At 36.1% G+C, this 19,995-nt stretch overlaps 1 protein-coding gene across 10 annotated transcripts in view; it reads right to left on the bottom strand.

The window, feature by feature from the left end:
- LOC308656504 (zinc finger MYM-type protein 5-like) overlaps positions 1-19,995 on the bottom strand; it is a 42,450-nt gene that overhangs the window by 9,488 nt on the left and 12,967 nt on the right. For all 10 annotated transcript variants that reach the window (XM_081307682.1, XM_081307684.1, XM_081307680.1 and 7 more), the window contains 4 exons: positions 19,686-19,779; positions 5,954-6,239; positions 5,211-5,376; positions 3,728-3,937 (listed from right to left, as the gene is read on the bottom strand). In XM_081307682.1, coding sequence (XP_081163808.1) covers positions 3,728-3,937; positions 5,211-5,376; positions 5,954-6,239; positions 19,686-19,779 — 756 coding nt within the window. The remainder of the gene's footprint in view (positions 1-3,727; positions 3,938-5,210; positions 5,377-5,953; positions 6,240-19,685; positions 19,780-19,995) is intronic.

Here is a 19,995-nt window from a genome sequence, read left to right as displayed (position 1 = left end):
ACTCAAAAATGAATTATTGTATTTCAGACTTTCTTCTAGGGGATTAGAATGGTAGGTAATGAAGTTACTTAAGAAAGTCTGAGACAGGTGCAATGGCCCACACCTGTAATTCTAGCACCTCAGAAGACTAAGGCAGAAGGATCTCAAATTTGAAGGCAGTCTGGTTAACTCAGTGAGATTTGTCACAAAATAAAATGAAAAGGTTTGGAAATGTAGCTAAACAGCATTTGCTTAGCACATGTGTGAAGCCCCGAGTTCAATCTCCAGTACAGAAAAAGAAAAAAATTAAAAATGTGGATATAAGGCTGCTGTCTATCTGAACTATGTATCTGCCAATTTTTACATCTTCTGATATTACTTTTTTAATATTTATTTTTTAGCTTCAGGTGAACATAATACATGATATCTTTATTTTTCATTTATGTGGTGCTGAGGATTGAACCCAGTGCCTCATGCATGCTAGGTGAGCACTCTACCACTGAGCCACAACCCTAGCCCCTAATATTACTTTTTTAAAAAATATTTTTTAGTTTTAGTTGGACACAATTCCTTTATTTTTTACTTACTTATTTTTATGTGGTGCTGAGGATCGAACCCAGCACCTTGCATGTGCTAGGTGAGCACTCTACCACTGAGCCACAACCCTAGCCCCAGATATTACTTTTGTCATGCACTATTTTTTTAAGTATTTTTTAGTTTTTTTAGGTGGACACAATATTTTTATTTTATTTTTATGTGGTGCTGAGGATCGAACCCAATGCCTCACACACGCCAGGCAAGCACGCTACCACTTGAGCCACATCCCCAACTCCTCCATGCACTATTTTTAAAAGATAACATTTAAAAATTTTTTCATCTATTATCAAATTGTTCACTATGCTCTTCTATAAGCCACCTCCAAAAGCATTGATGAATATTAGGAACAGTATACATAAAGATAGCATAAGTCTTCCCTGAAAAACATATTAAGCAATTGTGTACCATGAATCAAAATGCATTCTGCTGTCATGTATACCTAATTAGAATAAGTAAATAAATAATAAAAGAAAGAGTTGCTATTAACCATCCTCTTATTTTATTTTAATAATAAAATACATTTATCCTGGGGGGAAGAATAACTTAAAAGTGAACTATCGGTATTTATTGTTTGTTCTATTTAATAAACCTAGCACTTGAGGGTTAATTCCTCCTGAAGCTAACTATGTAAATCCTATCAGTGAAATGGGATTAAAAATGTTAGTTATGTTTATGATTCACTTCAACTTCATTTTTGTATAAGGAATAAAATGGAATCAAATTTATTTCCACGCCTCACACGTGTGAGACCCTGTGTTCGATCCTCAGCACCACATAAAAATAAATAAGTGAAATAAAGGTATTGTGTCCACCTACAACTAAAAACAAATTTATTTCCATACAAGTGAAAACAATCCTTCAGCATTTTTTTTTTTGGTACTGGGGATTGAACCTAGAGGTTCAAGATATTAAAAGGCTTCAGTAATCAAGGCATTATGGTATGGTATTGGCATATAAAGAAACAGATTGGTGAGCCACATCCACAGGCCCCCAACTTCTTTTTTTTTTTGCAGTGGGGAAGGGTACTGGGGATTTAACACAGGGGCACTGGATCCCAGCCCTATTTTGTATTTTATTTAGGAACAGGGTTCTCACTAAGTGGCTTATAACCTTGCTTTTTGCTGAGACTAGCTTTGAACTCATGATTCTCCTGCCTTAGCCTCCTGAGCCACTGGGATTAGAGGTGTTGGCATGGCATGGCACCCAGCCAGCACCATTTGTTAAAAAAAAAAAAAAAAAAAAAAAAAAATCCTTGCTTTTCTTATCAAGATAATTTGGTAACTTCTAAAATCAACTGACTGGTGCTGGGGATAAAGCTTAGTGTAAAGCACTTGCCTAAGCATGCACAAGGCCTGGGTTCAATCTCTAATGTTGCAAAAATAAAAAAAATCAACTGACTATATATGTGGTTCTATTTCTAGACTGTCTTCTATTCCATTGATCTGTTTATATGTTAATACCATACCATAATGCCTTGATCACTGAAACCTTTTAATATCTTTAAATCACGTAATTTATTAATTCCTTAACCCATACCTCACACCATATACAAAATTAATTTAAGATGTATCACAGGGGCTGGGGATGTGGCTCAAGCAGTAGCGCTCTCGCCTGGCATGCGTGCGGCCCGGGTTCGATCCTCAGCACCACATATAAACAAAGATGTTGTGTCCACCAAAAACTAAAAAAAGAATAAATGTTTAAAAAAAAAAAAAAGATGTATCACAGACTTAAAAATGAAAACTTACAACTAAAAAGCTAGGGCTGGAATGGTAGAGAATCTGCCTTGGGTTCAATCTCCAGCACGACAAAAAAGAAAGCAGCCAGAAGAAAATGTAGGAAAATATCTTTGTAATATTGGTAGGCAAAGATGCCTTTAATGGGATACAAACATTAATCACAAAAGCAAGTAATAAATTGAACTTTATAAAAAGTAAAACCTTGTGCTTTTCAAAAACAACATTAAGGAATGAAAGGCAAGTCAGACTGAAAGAAGATCTTCTGAATACATTTATTTAACAAATAACATGTATCCAGAATATTTAAAGAATTCCAACAACTTAGCAATTAAAAGGCAACCCAATTTGATCTGGACATGGTAGTATGTACATATAGCCCCAGCTACTGGGAAAGCTGAGGCAGGATGAGTTCCAGGACAGCCTGGACAACATAAAAAGCTATGGTCTCAAAAAAAAAAAAAAAAAAAAGAGAGAGAGAGAGAGAGACAACTCAAAAATTGTCTGAAAATTTTAAGAGACTGCTACATGTCTGTAATCCCAGTTACTCTGGAGGCTGAGGCAACTTTAAGACCAGCCTGAACAATTAAGCAGGATTGTCTCAAAATAAAAATATAAAACTGTGCGTGGTGGTACATGCCTGCAATCCCAGAGACTCAGGAGGCTGAGTCTGAATGCTCACAAACTGGAGGCTAGCTTCAGCAACTTAGAGAAACTCTGTCTCAAAATAAAAAAAAATTTAAAAAGGGCTGGGGATTTCAGTGGTAAGGCATCCCTTGGGTTCAATCTCCAGTACCAAAAAAATTAAATAAATGAGGGTGATAATTAAAAAAATAAAGACAGGGGATGTGGCTCAGTGGTAGCGCCTATGGATCAGTTTGTAGCGCGCGCGCGCACACACACACACACACACACACACACACACCACACAAGAGTTGGATAAAATTATCTTTTGATGAAAAGGGAGTATTGGGTTCTTAGGGAAATGTAAACTAAAACCACAATTAAATCATCATTTTGCCACTACAGTGGCTTAAATCAAAACAGACAACGCCAAATTTTGATTAAACTGTAGAGTTACTGGATTAAACTGTTAGTGGGAGTACAAAGTAAAGAGAAGAACAATTACTCTTGAAGAAAAAAACATTTAAAATAAGCTTACCTACAATAATGGATAGATTTCAATATTTTAAGATTGAGAATGAAGCTCAGTGGTAGAGCACTTGCCTAGCATTTGTGAGTTCAAAACCCAGCATCATGCAATAAATAAATAAATAAGATTTCAATACATAGCTGAAATAGTCAGCTCAATAACAGAATGACAAAATGGAACTAGAGGAGATCCTAAGATAAATTTGATTAATATAAGCTAATAGGGTTAAGCCATTACATACTTAATCATTAAAAAGAATTACCTCTTTGTATTCATTAACACAACTTTGGGAGCAAAATCGCTTCTGTTGACCTCCAATCAGGATATTGTTTCCAGCATTCTTATTGGGCATATACTCTCCACACTGTTCACAGCAGTTCATTATTAGACCATTGGCCAATCTGTACTTATTAAAGCAATGGTTGCTGCATAGCTTGTGTGTTACATTATTAACACTGACTTCATGGCGAATCTAAAAGAAAAAACAAAATTAACTAAAATATATGAACCAGGTTAGTAAAAAAAAAAAAAAAAAAAGAAAGGCAATGAAACTAGTTTCTGTAAAAGAAACAAAGAACCTCTAGTAATATCTCAGGGAAAAAAACATTCAGAAAAAAAGATTAAAAAGCATTTCACTGTTCTTTCACCTTTTCTGTTTGTAAAATCAATATTCACAGAGAAAAAGCAATTCCCGAAGGCATTGAAGAATGACAAAATGCTGGGGTTGCTCTCACCCAGCATGTTCGAGGCGCTGGGTTCAATCCTCAGCACTATATAAAAATAAAGGCACTGTGTCCAACTAAAAAAAAAAAAAACAACAACAACAACAACAACAAAAAAAAACGACAAAACTGGATTAGGAATTCATTTTTTTTGGTGGTGGTGGTGGGGTTACCAGGGATTGAACCCACGGGTGCTTAATCACTGAGCCACATCCCAGCTTTTTGTGCGTGTGTGTGTGGTGTTAGGGATTGAACCCAGGGCCTGTGCACATGAGGTAAGCACTCTACCAACAAGTTATATCCCCAGCCCTCCATTTTTTTTTTTTTTTTTGAGACATTGTCTCACTAAGTTGCTGAGACTGGCTTTGAACTTGATCCTCCCTGCCTCAGTCTCCTGAGTTGCTGGGATTAAGGCATTCTTAATGTTATTAAGTTCACTTCCCTAGAACATTCATAGGAGGGGATATGGGAATAAACATTATCCATGGTCAGGATGGTGTGCCAGTGTATCTATAAGTAAGATAGTTCTCAATGTGGTAATAAATAAAATCATATCCTGATTTGCTCAGCTATTAGATCACCTGAACCAAATATAGTTAATAAAAACAGTATAAAATGAGGACTTCCTGAATGCATGTTTCTTCCTTTTCAGCAACTTGAAAGATGCTGAATCACTTAATTAGTGTTAAAGGAACAGAATGCATTCTGTTTTACATGTTCTTATATTAGGATCTGTTGCTTCCCTCATGCTCTGAAACTACACTTTTCTTTAGTGTTATTACTATGAACAGAAATCTACCACAAATTATTAAGTTATTACAATGAGTTCCATAAGAACAAATGTGTACTTTCCATACTACACATTAGTTAATAAGATAGTTCTAGTATATCCTTATTCCATCTTTTAACTTCATGATATATATACAGGATATCTACATTAGACAGCAGAGCTTACAAGAGCACTTAAAAGTTACAATTATCCCTGTTAACCTAAATTAACAATTTAGGTATAAAAATCCAGACCTCTGTTAATTTACTACAGATTGTACATCTTGACTTATTAAAAAATCCTTTTCTAAGATTCTGGTTGTCTTCATAGGGAGACAAAGATGTACAACAAAATTCTTGGAAGGATTTGCTTGATTCTACTGGAGTAACAATAGTAGTAGCCTTCTTTGTAGGTGCATCTCTGAAATACAAAGGATAGACAATTTAAGACACCGTTTCCTTTATTATTTTTTTTTTTGTACTGGGGATCAAACCTAGGCCTCACACATGCTAAGCAAGCACTCTACCACTAAGCTACAGCCCAGCCCCAAGAACACTGTATTTTAACAAAAAGTAAAATATATGATTAATAATTAACATTTTCATTTTATTATTATTTAACCCTAGGAATTAGCTATAACTTTTGGATATAGTAAAATCTAATTTTGGCTTCATTACCATGAGTTCCTAAATAACACAGAAAGAGAAGGTTCAAAGGTAAAAACACCTTTTGTAGCATAAGAACTTCACCAGTTGTTCAGCTTTGTGGAAACATTCAAACATGCTGGTAATACCTTGGCAGAAATAAGGTGTAAGACAGGGAAAGAGAATATACTTCCATACCTATATTTCACTTTCTTGTTAAGCGGAAGCATAATATAAGAATTCACAGCTTTAACATACTCTAGGTTCATAAACTTTTTCTGCCTTCCAAATGCATGCAGAACATTTATTTTTATTGCTCATATTCAACCATATGGAGAAATGATACTGCTTACTTTTTACATGTAACATTTCGTGTCTTTCGAGCACGTTTATGAGAGAAGGAAGAAAGGCACGTGGTAGAACAGAAGAGGTGAGCAGATCCTTTTCGTTGATAAGCTGTCTGTCCCTTCTGTAAAGGTTTTTTGCAGTTTGCACAAGTGATTTTAGCTGGTTTAGTAAGTTTTTGTTGGGCTGGAGGCTGGAAATTCTGATTAGGAAGTAAGGCCACTGGATATAAAGAATCCACCCCTGGCTGTTTCTGGTTACGGGGAAATGATGCTGACTGGGAGATCCAAGAATCTTAAAAATTAAAAACAGAAGAAAAAGTTATGGAATAAATAAAATTCACATCAGACAAATATTTGAAATTTTCATTTAAGAATTTAAGAGGCAGCATATAAGCATGTGTTGAGGGTTGACAGCCTCAATGAACAATCTAGGATAACTATTCACTTCATATTCCAAGGGAATGATATTTAATTGTGCCAACAATTCAATTAATCATGAATACTAGAATTGTGTAATGCTATAGCCATCAGTTATAAGTCAGACTTCCCAGGTTCAAACTAAGTTGTGGGCTGGGCACATAGCTCAGTATTAGAGCACTTGCCCAACATATTTGAGGCCTGAGATTCCACTCCAGTATGGCAAAACACAAAAATAAAAATGTATCTCCTTAATTTATAAGATTATGCAAATACATTAAGCTCATGTTTGTTCTTTTTAGCAATGGAGATTAAACCTAAGGGCAATAGATCACTGAGCCACATCCTCAGGTCTGTTTTTTTGTTTTGTTTTGTTTTGTTTTGTTTTTTGAGACAGGGTCTAGCTAAATTGCCAAGGAACAACTTGAACTTGTAATCCTCCTGCCTCAGTCCTGAGTTTATGGGAGTACAAGAGCATAATATCAGGCATGGCTGGCCTTTTTTTTTCAAAGTGGTCTGGGGATTGAATCCAGGATCTTATGCCCACTGGGTGAACACTCTACCACTGAGCTATAACCTCAGCCCCCATATTGTGGTTTCTCTGATATAAACTGCAATTACACTTAATTCATTGAACTATTATAAGGAATAAATGAGATAATGCATATAATAGTAAAGTGTTGTGGGGCACACTCAAAAAATGCCACTTTTATATACATTTATAGAAAATGGCAAAGGATATGCAAATGCAGAGATAGCCATAGTGAAGCATGACTACCCAGAAACCTTAAGAAATATGATAAGGCTATAAGTTTATCCATTTTCCTAGCCAACATTATGAAAAATTTAAAGCATACAGAAAAGTTGAAAACTTTTACAACACCCATATACTCACCAAGTGGATTCAACACTACTTTATTGTTTTTTTTTTTTATTGGTTGTTCACAACATTACAAAGCTCTTGACATATCATATTTCATACATTAGAATCAAGTGGGTTATGAACTCCCATTTTTACCCCAAATACAGATTGCAGAATCACATCGGTTACACATCCACATTTTTACATACTGCCATATTAGTGACTGTTGTATTCTGTTACCTTTCCTATCCTCTACTATCCTCCCTCCCCTCCCCTCCCATCTTCTCTCTCTACCCCATCTACTGTAATTCATTTCCCTCCTTGTTTATTATTACTTTATTGTTTTTGCTTTATCATTTTTCCACCTATTCATTGCTCTAAAACTTAAGCCATCATTTTTGCATATTTCAAGAAAATTGAAGACATTGGTCTACTTTCCTTAGCTTTCATAGGCATTAATATAGGTTGTAGGTTACTCAGGAAAGATAGCTTTCCTAATCTTACATATATTGTATGTCACTGTTATTATTATTAATAATATATTACTATTAGCTTCAAAATGGTATAGGATTACATAGAGGTGAAATGCTTTAATACGTATATGAAGTCACTTAACAATCTTTTCTGTCTTTCTTTTGTGGTGTTGGGGATCAAATCCAAGGCCTGAGCATGCTAGGCAAATACTCTACCACTGAACTACATCCCCAGCCTAGGAATCTTGTTTAACAGAGATTCTAACTTGGTAGATATGAAAAGGGACCAGAGATTCTGCATTTCTAATGAAAATTAGATGAAGCTTCAAAAAACAGGACCCTATGGTATAAAATTATTTTTTCATATCTATCTGTTTATATCCGTCCATTCATCCATCTTCCTAGGGGTGCTTTACCAGTAAACTACATCCTTAGTTCTTTTTGTGAAATTTTTGAGACAGTCTTACTGAACTTGTAATTCTTCTGCCTCACTGCTCACCAGCCTTTTGTGTAGGTTACAGTGGTGCACGCCTGTAATTCCAGTGGCTCAGGAGGCTGAGGCAGGAGGATCATGAATTCAAAGACAACCTTAGCAATTTAGCAAGGCCCCAAGCAACTTAGTGAGACCCTGTCTCAAAAAAAAAAAAAAAAAAAAAAAAAGTAAAAACAGCAGGGGATGTGGCTCAGTGGTTAGCACTTGGGTTGAATTCCTGGTACCAAAAAGAAGCTTTTTGTTATTACAAAGAGGGGGCCATTGGTTCCCTCCAATTGTTCCAAGGGCCTCTTAACAACATTACTAGCACTAACAACCATACCTATATTCTTTCCTCAATTGCTACCTACTGTTTCTTATTTTGTCTTATTTTCATTTACAGATAAAACTAAACCAGAATAAGCAAGAAAAGAAAATGTGGTATATATATTCACAATGGAATATTACTCAGCATTAAAGAATGAAATGATGGCATTTTCCGGTAAATGGATGGAACTGGAGACTATCATGCTAACTGAAATAAGCCATTCCCAAAAAACCAAAGGCCAAATGTTTTCTGATTTGTGGATGCTAATCCAAAACAAGGGAGGCTGGGGAAGGGAATAACAGAAATCCATTGGATTAGACAAAAGGAAATGAAGGAAAGGGAGAGGAGAGGGAAATAGGAAAGATAGTAGAATTAATCAGTCATAACTTTCCTGGCCTTGTATTTGAATACACAACCAGGGTAACTCCACATCATGTACAACCACAAGAGTGGGATCCTAAATAGAATAAGTTATACTCTATGTATGTATAATCTGCCAAAACACATTCTACTGTCATAAAAAAATTGCAAGTTTGATTTACAAAATAATTTTTTTATGAAAGGTATTCCGATGCTAATGTATCGGGGTTACCAGCATCCCAAGAAAGCAGATTCCTGCTTGGAGGTGTGAAAATAATAAATAAACAACAAAAGAGGCAGAAAATAGTTTTCAAAGTAGAGGCCTGGCAAGTTTTCTAGCCCTGGCAGGGACTACAGGTGAACAAGGAAAAAGGCCCCAAATCTTTATTTAAGAGGAAATATATCAAAAGGTTTTAGTATGGCAGGCTTCTTGAGGAAAAAGATGAGGACAGCAGGATAAGTATGAGAAAAACAAGTTGTTTGGGGCTAGGGAGGTTCCGCCCACCTTCCAAGGCTGCTTTTTAACCTAGGGCTATGAACTAAGGTAAGGTGTCAGCTTTAATTTGAGCAATCTGCAACTGGTGGATTCACACCAGGAGTTCTCAGAAAAGCACAGGACAACCACTCCCCACCCCCCCCACCTCGCCTCAAGATTGCTCAAACAAACCCATAATTCATACACAGCCTCTAACAATAATGTTTTATTATAGGACTTGTTACTTGTTTAATCATATAATATTGATGTTTAAGAGATTTCATGTTTTAAAATGTTTCATTGTTTTAAAAACCCTAAGATATTTCATTAAAATCTAAGAATCTAAAGTGCAGAAGCTAATTATTTTTTCTAGCATTGTATAAACTTGCACAACTATTATCTAGATAAATATACAGAATATTTCTAATATTCCAAAAGCTTTTCTTTTAGCTCTTGCCTATCAGTTACTCCCTTTACATTTAATAGGTCAAAGATTAACTTCTCTCTTTTTTTGTGTGTGTGGTGCTTAACACTGAACTCTGAGCATCACGCATACTACTAGACAAATGCTCTACCATTAAGCTATATCTCCAGACCTTAAGCCCTCCCCCCAAGGGCCTAAGTTACCCAGACTGGCCTGGAACTTGCACTTCTCCTGCCTCAGGCTCCTAAGTACCCAGGATTACATGCCCACAACACCAAAAATTAGTTTTGTCTTATTTTAAATTTCACATACACAAAATCACATAGTTCGTACTTTTATGTTTAGTTTCCTTAGCTCTATATTTTATCAGTTAAGGCTCACCCCCACTGCATGCAGCAAGATATTCTTTCCCTTTTCTTTTTGCAACACAGAGATCAAACACAAGGCTTCATGCGTGCTAGGCAAATGTTTTTGCACTGAGTTACATCTTTATCCCTAAGATCATTATTCTAATTATTGTTGACTATTCCTTGCATGACCAATATTACTGTATTATTATTCATTCTTGCTATTGATGAACATTTGAATTTTTTCCCATTTCTTACTATGATATTTGTATTTTTTTTCCCAACTTACTCATTTATTAATTTTAGGTACTCAGGATTGAACCCAGGGGCCCTTTAACATGGAGCTACATTACCAGTCCTTGTTATTTTTTATTTTGAGACAGGATCTCACTAAGTTGTTGAGGCTGGCCTCAAACTTGGAGCTGGGGCTATAGCCTGGTGGTAGAGCATTTGCTTTGCATGTGAGAAGCACTGGTCCTTAGCAATGCATATAAATAAATGAATAAAAAAGTTCATTATGACAAAGACAACAATTTAAAAAAACAAAATAAAACAAACTTGTGACCTTCCCACCTCAACTTCCTGAATAATTGGGATTTATAGGCATGTGCCACTGTGGCAGGCTGTATATGTCTTTTTTTTTTTTTTAATATGCAGTTTTTAAAAGGGCGGGAGTTATGGCTCAGCAGTAGAATGCTCGTCTAGCATGTGCAAAGCACTGGGTTCGAGCCTTAGCACCACATAAAAATAAATAAATAAACAAATAAAGGTTTAAAATATATATATATTTAAATATTTATATATATTTTTAGTTGTAGTTGGACAATACCTTTATTTTCTTTCTTTATTTTTTTATATGGTGCTGAGGATTGAACCCAGTGCATCACACTAGGCGAGTACTCTACCGCTGAGCCACAACCCCAGCCCCTAAATATATATTTTTTTAAACTTTATTTTTCATATGATGCTAACCTAGTGCCTCACCCATGCTAGGCAAGTGCCCAACCACTGAGCTACAGCCCCAGTCCCTGTACATGTCTTTTTATAGTTTACTCTAACTGGAATTTGTAAAGGTGCTTGAATTTCTTTTTTTGTGGGGGTGGGGAGGTAAGTACTGGGGATTGAACAAGGAGCACTTGACCTCTGAGCCACATCCCCAGCCCTATTTTTTTTTTTTTTTTTTTTTTTTTAGTTTTCTTAGTTGTCAGTGGACTTTATTTCATGCATGGGTAAGGTACTTGAATTTTTAAGTTAACGTTTTTTCATTTTAGAAAATTACCAGGGGCATGCGTGCGGCCCGAGTTTAATCCTCAGCACCACATACAAAGATGTTGTGTCTGCCGAAAACTAAAAAATAAATATTAAAGATTCTCTCTCTCTCTCTTAAAAAAAAAAGAAAAGAAAATTACCAAATTGTATTTTTTTCGCTCCATCTATCCTCTTCTTTTTGGGACACTAATTACTTATTCTTTTAGTCAATTGTGATAGTCCTCTTACATTCTTTTCTGTGTTTTCTACCCTTTGGGTCTCAATAACCTTCAATGATACATCTTACAGTTCATTCGTACTCTCTTTAGCTGTGTCCAATCTATAGTTTCTTAAAATTTGTGTTTGTTAGCCCTATTATCTTTTTTGGAGGGTGGGGTGTGAGGTGCTGGAGATTGAAGCCAGGGCTCTGTGCATGATAGCAAGTGCTCTACCACTCAACTATACCCCCAACCCAACCCTATTATCCTGAAACCCTGCGTGCTTACTTCTATTGTCTGCTTTTTTCCGCCTCTTGATATGGCCTAACCTCCTCATATTTCTGGTTACTTCACTAAATTGCTGAGGCTGGCTTTGAACTAGCAATCCTCCTGTCTCAGGTTCCCAAGTTGCTGGGGTTACAGGCATGTGTCATGACACCCAGCTCTGGTTATTTTTTAATTATTTTTGTTAATTTTGTGGTGCCAGGTTTTAAACCCAGGCCCTTGCAGGTACTGTTTATTTTTATATGAAAAACTGCAAAACAAACAAACAAACAAATGCCTAAGGCTCTGAATATTGTCATCATTCTAATTCAAAAGCTGGAAAGGAGTTTCTTTTTTCTTTTATTAATTTTTTTTTTTAGCTGTAGATGGACACAATACTTTTATTTTTATTTATTTATTTTTATGTGGTGCCGAGGATCGAACCCAGTGCCTCATGCATACAAGGCAAGCACTCCACAACTGAGCTGCAACCCCCCCTTTTTTAAAAAAAAAATATATATTTATTTTAGTTGTAAATGAACCTTTATTTTATTTATATGCGGTACTGAGACTGGAACCCAGGGCCTCACTAGGCATGTGCACATGCTAGGCAAGTGTTCTACCACTGAGCCACAACCCCAGCCCTGGAAAGAAGTTTCTACAAGCACCTCTCTTTGGGAGTTTCCACTGAAGTCTATCAAAAAACTACTTAACTCCTCAAGAGCCTTTTCTGGTAATGAACACATATTTATGAAGGAAAAATGGAGTACTAAGTATTAGAATTATTTCTCTGAGGTTTCTTCTCTTAGGTCTTAGAACTCCAACATTTTTCACTGTATTTGTTAGCTCTATGATGGTCTTCAACAGATATTTTATATACTTTTTCTTTTTCTCCTATTTATTCTCAGTAAGAGGCATAGGAATTACCTAGATATCAGAAATGCAACTCCCTAGAATCAGTATCATGTACAAAATATTTATAATGTAATAAAAACATAATAATGATGGCAAGAGCAATTAAAAAAATTTGTTTTTTAAATGGTGGTAGTGGGGACTGAACCCATTGGTACTCTACCAATAAACTATTATATTCTTAGTCCTTTTTTTTTTTTTTCCCAATTTGAGACAGGGCCTTGCTAAATTGCACCTGCTGACTCTGAACTTGCAATTCTCCTGCCTCAGCCTCTTGAGTAGCTGAGATTACATTAGTTTACCACCATGCCATGCCTCGCTTCTACTCTTAATTTATATTGTGGATTAGGGATATGTTAAGAAAAACAATATACACTAAGCAAAATTGTTATTGTTACTTTAAAAGAGTCAGCATTTAGGGCTGGGGATATAGCTTAGCTGGTAGAGTGCTTGCCTCCCATGCATAAGGCCCTGGGTTCAATCCCCAGCACCCCAAAAGAGTCAGCATTTATGTTTATAATGCAATTCTGAAATCATTGAAAGTCACCAAATAGGTAATCTGGTTTTATATCACAGCCCATAGTCCACAAATAATCTCATATTCACCTCCAAAAGACTTCTGAATTAGCCTAACTTGACAGTCCAGTGACACAGGACAAATGACAAAATCTTTTACTTGAAACATGTCTTTTTGCCAGGTGCAGTGGTTCACACCTGTAATCCCAGAAGCTTGGAAAGCTGAGACAGGAGGATCGAAATTTCAAGGCCAGCCTCAGCAACTTAGTGAGGCCCTAAGCAACTTAGTGAGACCCTGTCTCAAAATAAAGGACTGAGGATGTAGCACAATGGTAAATTTCCCCTTGTGTTAACCCCCGCCCCCCCATATCCCTAATAAACCTTTTCTTTAAACCAATTCTTAAGAAACATAAATGAGGGCTGGGGTTGTGGCTCAATATTTGCCTAGTACATGCAAGGCCCTGGATTCGATCCTCAGCACCACATAAAAATGAATAAATAAAATAAAGGTATTGTGTCCAACTAAAACTAAAAAAATATTAAAAAAAAAAAAAAAGAAAAGAAAAGAAAAACATAAATGAGACTCCTGACATCTTAAATCACAATTTAGGACTGATTCTTTGTGTTAGCATTTCCAACTCTTAGAAAATTTACTGGAATTAAAAGAAGACATAATCACAAGTGTATCTTCCTTCTCATTACTGCATATTCATATTAATAATGTACTCTGGTTCATGCACAGCATCTGGAAACGATTGGATAGATATGCTGTTACATCATCTCATATTCAGTTGTCTAAAACTGAATGTATCATCTCACTCCATCCCCAACTAAATCACATTTCTTTTCCTGGTTCCTTACTCCACTCCCTACTTGCCTTCTCTTTTTTTCAGTACTAGGGTTGAACCCAGTTCGAGGATCTACCACTAAGCTATACCCCAGGCCTTTTTATTTTATTTTTAGACAGGGTCTTGCTAAATTGCCACGGCTGGCTTCAAACTTATGATCCTCCTGCCTTGGCTTCCAAAGTAGATAGGATTACAGGCCTACATTACCATGCCTGCCTTAAATCACATTTTTTTTTTAGCAAATTTTCTGTCTATTAGTTATACTGACATTGCCTTAGAAGTGACTTAATCTCAAAGAAAGCTTCAAATATTAACCATTATCTTCACCTAATAAACTTATGGACATTTTCTTTAGAATTATGAACATTTTCTTTAGAATTCTAAATTAAATCTTTTTTTTTTTTTTTTTTTTTTAAGCACCAGGGATTGAACCCAGGGGTGCTTAATCACTGAGCCACATCCCCAGCACTTTTTTTTTTTTTTAAATTTTGAGACAGAGTCTCCCTAAGTTGCTTATAAACCTTGCTAAATTGCTGTGGCTGGCTTGGAATTTGGGTTACTTCTGCCTCAGCCTCCCAAACTGCTGGGATTACAGCCACCATGCCTGCGGCTCTAGATTAAATCTTATTATTTCAAGGATACTGTTCTCTTAAGTTCTGTCTTCAAAAGTAGATCTTTACAGAACTCAGGAATGATGTAAGTTCAGTCCATACTTCATAGACAATAGAAATTGTCATATATCATAAACAACTATAGTTCAAGTGTAGTTATGGAAACTTTCTGCTTCACTTATTTATGGGTATCAAATGAATCATTTAGTGCTTTTACATTTTAAAAATCAATAATATTTCATGTAATGAGAAAACATTAGAAATACAAAATACAGGTATGAATTAGTAAGATAAAGGGATGACAAGAACAAAATATAAATTTGGGGTCATAGCTCAGTGGTAGAGTGCTTGCCTAATGTGTTCAAGGTCCTGGGTTCGATCCCCAACATTTAAAAAAAAAATTGACATTTTGTCTGCAAAATGTATTTCTAGAAACTTTTCAAGAAAAGAAAAATGCCACTGGTTCCGGTGCTTAGAAGGCTGAGGCAGGAGGATTGAAAGTTCAAGGCTAGCTTCATAAACTTAGTGAGGCTCTAAGCAATTTAGTGAGACCCTATCTCAAAAATAGAAAGGGCTGGAGATATTGCTCAGTGGTTAAGTGCCCCTGGGTTCAATCACAAGTACCAAAAATAAATAAATAAATATCTAAACCTAAAAGATGTTCATGAAAAACCTGGTTTACAATTGCAAAGACTAGAAAACCTGCAAATAGCAAACCATTAAATAAATCTTAAACTTATATTTGATACATGCTGATGAAATACTTGGATGAAACATGCCCAATGCTCCCCTGAGGAAGATAAGAACAAGATAAGGTTTTATTTTAATTAATTAACTTGTGGTACTAGGAATAAAACCCACAGCATATTTGCATGCTAGGTAACTGCTTTACCACTGAGCTATATCCCCAGCCAGAGGATTCAAAGTTCAAGGCCAGCATGGACAAATCCGAGAGACCCTGTCTTTAAAAAAAAAAAAAAAAGAGCAGGGGATATAGCTTAGTAGTAGAGTGTCCCTGAGTCCAATCCCCCATTCCTGTTCCCCCAAATGAAAAAAAAAAAAAATCCAATTCATTAATCTCATAGCTATCCCCTATCATCTCATCTCAGCATAAATCCAAGAGATCATGAATTAACAACCATACTTGTAATATTCTGGAAACTCCCGGGACTTAAGACTCCCCTCCAGGAATCAGGGACAAAGGCCAATCAAAACCCCCTCATCCCCTAGTGCTAGTGATTGAACCTAGGACCTTGTACATCTTATATGCAGTTAAGCAAGCTTTCTACCTCTCAGTACAACCCCAGCCCCAAATTCTCCATTACACAATAGATATCTGTTATGAAACAGTAAAAATTACTTGTCTCTTTTAAAAACAAAAAAATAAGCAGTTGCACATTCGATATACTGAAAGTAAACTAAACCATTTTCATGGAATTACTACTGACTTGGAATGACAAACTATGGCTATTGGGAAATACTTTTTAAGAGAGAGAGAGAGAGAGAGAGAGAGAGAGTTTTTAAAATTTTTTTATAGTTTTCGGCGGACACAACATCTTTGTATGTGGTGCTGAGAATGGAACCTGGGCCGCACGCATGCCAGGCGAGCGTGCTACCACTTGAGCCACATCCCCAGCCCATACTTTTTGTTTTTGTTGTTTAGGTACTTGGGATTGAACTCAGAGGCACTTTACCACTCAGTCACATTCCAGCCCTCCCCAAACTTTTTTTTCCTGAGACAGGGTCTTACTAAGTTACTGAGGCTGGCCTTCAACTTGTGATCCTCCAAGCAGTGGGGATTACATGAGTGTGCCAGAGTGCCTGGCAGGAAACCTTTTCTTAAAATGAATGAAATGAATCTTTCATGTCAAGAAAACTGACAGTATTTGTTAATGATGAAAAAATTTGAGTTTTTAAGTGAAAATCGGCATTTTTTAAAACTTCTACCACTGAGATTTTGACAAGGTTTTTGAACTGTCAACATTTAAAATGATCTTGTGCAACTCAGTGAACCATTGTGTTCCAAATAACCAATACACTAAATCATACAAAGGTGGGTTTCAAGATAATAGAGTATAAAGCAAGTTCTCTACCATTGAGTCACATCCCCAGTCCCAAGATTCCACTTTTTAAGAACCTTTAAAAACTATTAATTGTCTAGTATAGATGCTATATCAAAAGAAAACTATGTATAACTCTCTAATGCCGCAGTCTGGCTGGGCACAAAATCACGAGCCACTCAAGCAGGAACAAACTTTATTTCCAAAACTCCTCCGAATGCCACGCATGCGGCCTTCTCCCGGGACACACTCCACCAACAGGAAATCCCTCCTCCAGAATTCCCTCCTACCCCATTTCCCCAACCAATGGGAAGTCTCCTGGAATCCTGGGAGAGCTCCAAAGTAGCAGGCCTAGGCAGACAGTAGGGGTCCAATCTCCAATTGAAAGAGCATCTTAACATAATCATTATCATCTTAATGGCTTGCTGGGGTCACCTTTCAACCAAAAATGCCATGCATCACTCCTACTTGGCTATGGCTCTCAGCACTCTACAAAGACTAAAACTAGTCCTTTCTCCAACCAGGTTTTTTTCTTTTGTAGTTTTAAAGATTGAAACCAGGTGCTTAACCATGAGGCCCTTTTTATTTTGAGATAAGATCTTGCTAAATTGAATCCAGGTGCTTAACCATCTCTAGCCCTTTTTATTTTGAGATAAGATCTAGCTAAATTGCTCAGGCTGACCTCAAACTTGAGATTCTCATGCCTCAGCCTCCAGAGTTGCTGGGATTACAGGTGTACGCCACCATGCCTACTCTACTCTTAATTTTTTTGCATTGTCTCACACATGAGCTTTTGGGGGACACCTCATATATAAACCATATAACAAATACTCTATGGAAATAATTAAAAATTATAAATGATAATTTACTCAAGTGTATTGTTTCAAAAGTGAAAATTGGGAAACTAAATATAAATGCTAAAAAAAAAAAAAAAAGAAAGTAGGGGAATATGTACCTCAGACAAAAGAATAGTCTGTGACCACTAACAATTGTATTTATATATTTTAAAAGACACAAAATACTACAATTTAGATTGAGTATACCAATGTGATATAAAACTATCCATGATATACTTTAAATTATATATATTTTTTAAAAATCACAGAAGTCTGAAAGTACACAAACCAGAAACTTAACAGAGATCACTTCTAGATGTTGGAATAAGAAGACAGATATGTCTTTATTTCTAACCATGATTTCTTCCAAATATTCTGTAATAATCACATAGTATTCTCATAACAGAGGAAAAGATTAAAAATATAAAGAAAAAACTGGCATTCTAGTAAAGCAGTAACAGAATTAGGTTCTTAAGTTCTGGTTTCTTTTCAGTTATTTTTTAAAAAATTCAACAGGCTAAAAGGCATTAAAATGGTAAAAAAATCCATTACCAATCCTGCCACCCCCAAACCCCATTTAAGTCATAGTGTAAGGGTCTGGCAAAGCGTCGGAGAAAGAGACCACACGAGACTAGCTTCATGCAATGGCAAGGGGGATTTATTAGGGATCCGTTCCAGCGTGCTGGGGCTCTGTGCTCACTCAAGAAGGGAGAGCAGCCCAGAGCCCAGAGCAGAGGTCAAGCAGAGCTTAAGTACACTTTTTGGAGAGGGTGGGGGGCTTTGCATACATCAGAACAAATCATCATGAGGTGCGGGAAAATTGAACAACAACTCTGATACATGATTAGTCCATTCATTGGCGGGAACAATCTGGGCAGGGGTGATTGGTCATTTCTAAGCGGGGTACAAATTTAAACTGATTGGTTTTGGAGCCTAGATGCTTACGTGCCATGCTACCTGGAGCCCTTAGCTATTAAACAACTAGGGAATCAATGGAGATATTTACTGGGCAGTTCCCGCATTGTCCTAACAACTCACAGAGATTACAGGTTCCGGGGGTAGCAGAGGAATTTTAACAATACCTAGTCTTTACTTTTTAGCCCAGGCCTTGCCATTTAGAAGCTTTACAATGCCTAGTCTTTTACACTTTAACTCAAGCTTTTGCAGCTTGGAATCAGCTTAGAAATTTTACCTTTACAATAGAAAAGCCACAAAAAGGAATTGCTAATATTTAAAATAACTTGCTATATCTATCAAAAAAAGACTCTACACATAAAAGATTTTAAAATAAATTTCTCTAAAACATTTCAACTTTTAAAATCAAGCAACTAATAAAACGGTGATTTAAAAACTAAAGTCATAGACAACCAGCCCCAAAGTAAATAATTAAAAAGCAAAAACTAAAACATCAAGTTAGATATTTACAAATTAAAATTTGATATTACGTATTATTTTGTTCACTATCCATCTTTTTATTCTACAATATTTATTTATTTGTTTATTTATTATTTCTGCTACTGGGCACTGAACCTTGGGCCTTTTATATTAAGCACATGGTTTATTAAGGTACAGCCTCAACCCTACAATCTTCATATTAAAATAAACAAGGGTAGTAGTAGTTATGAAGGTTTTCAATTAAAACACTTTAGATGTAAATCACATTGAGTAAAATAAGATTAACTTCCTAAAATTTCAGAGACCAAGTAGACTGTACAGTTTTATTATGTAAAATATACTGTTTTTTTTTTGGGGGGGGTGTACTGGGGATTAAACTCAGGGGCACTCAACCACCAAGCCACATTCCCAACTCTATTTTGTACTTTATTTAGAGACACTTAGCACCTTGCCATTGCTGAGGCTGGCTTTGAACTCATGATCTTCCTCCCTCAGTCTACTGAGACACTGGGATTACAGGAGTGTGCTACTGCACCTGGCAATATACTGCCTTAATATTAAAGCCAAGAGAAATATTTCATACAGAATGTAAATAGATATAAATAAGCATTAAATATAGCTAAAAGTTTATTCATTTGATGTAGAAGGTAAATAATATCACCTACTGCTTACCAGGATTATGATGAGTTGGAAATCCTCCATTCTGAAATACATCTACAGCCACATTCATTCTACCAGGATTAAAAGGTCTTACTCCAGTCTTGGTCTGTGAAGTTAAAGATGGGGTGTATGTTTGTATATTAACACCAAAATTACTTGACTGAAGTCCTTTAGCGATATCTCCCAAGTTGGTATTCTACAGTGATGTTATATGTGTAATCATTAAGTTCATATCTCGCCCAGCATTACACTGTTTCTAAGGTTGTAATATTAGTAAAATGTATCTCAGAGTCGATTCTGTTGTGATAACACTATAACCCAT

Source organism: Spermophilus citellus (genome assembly GCF_964194105.1).
Source record: "Spermophilus citellus genome assembly, chromosome: 1".
NCBI lineage: Eukaryota > Metazoa > Chordata > Mammalia > Rodentia > Sciuridae > Spermophilus > Spermophilus citellus.
Note: the sequence above shows the minus strand (reverse complement) of the source record. Positions and strands in the feature narration are given on the sequence as shown.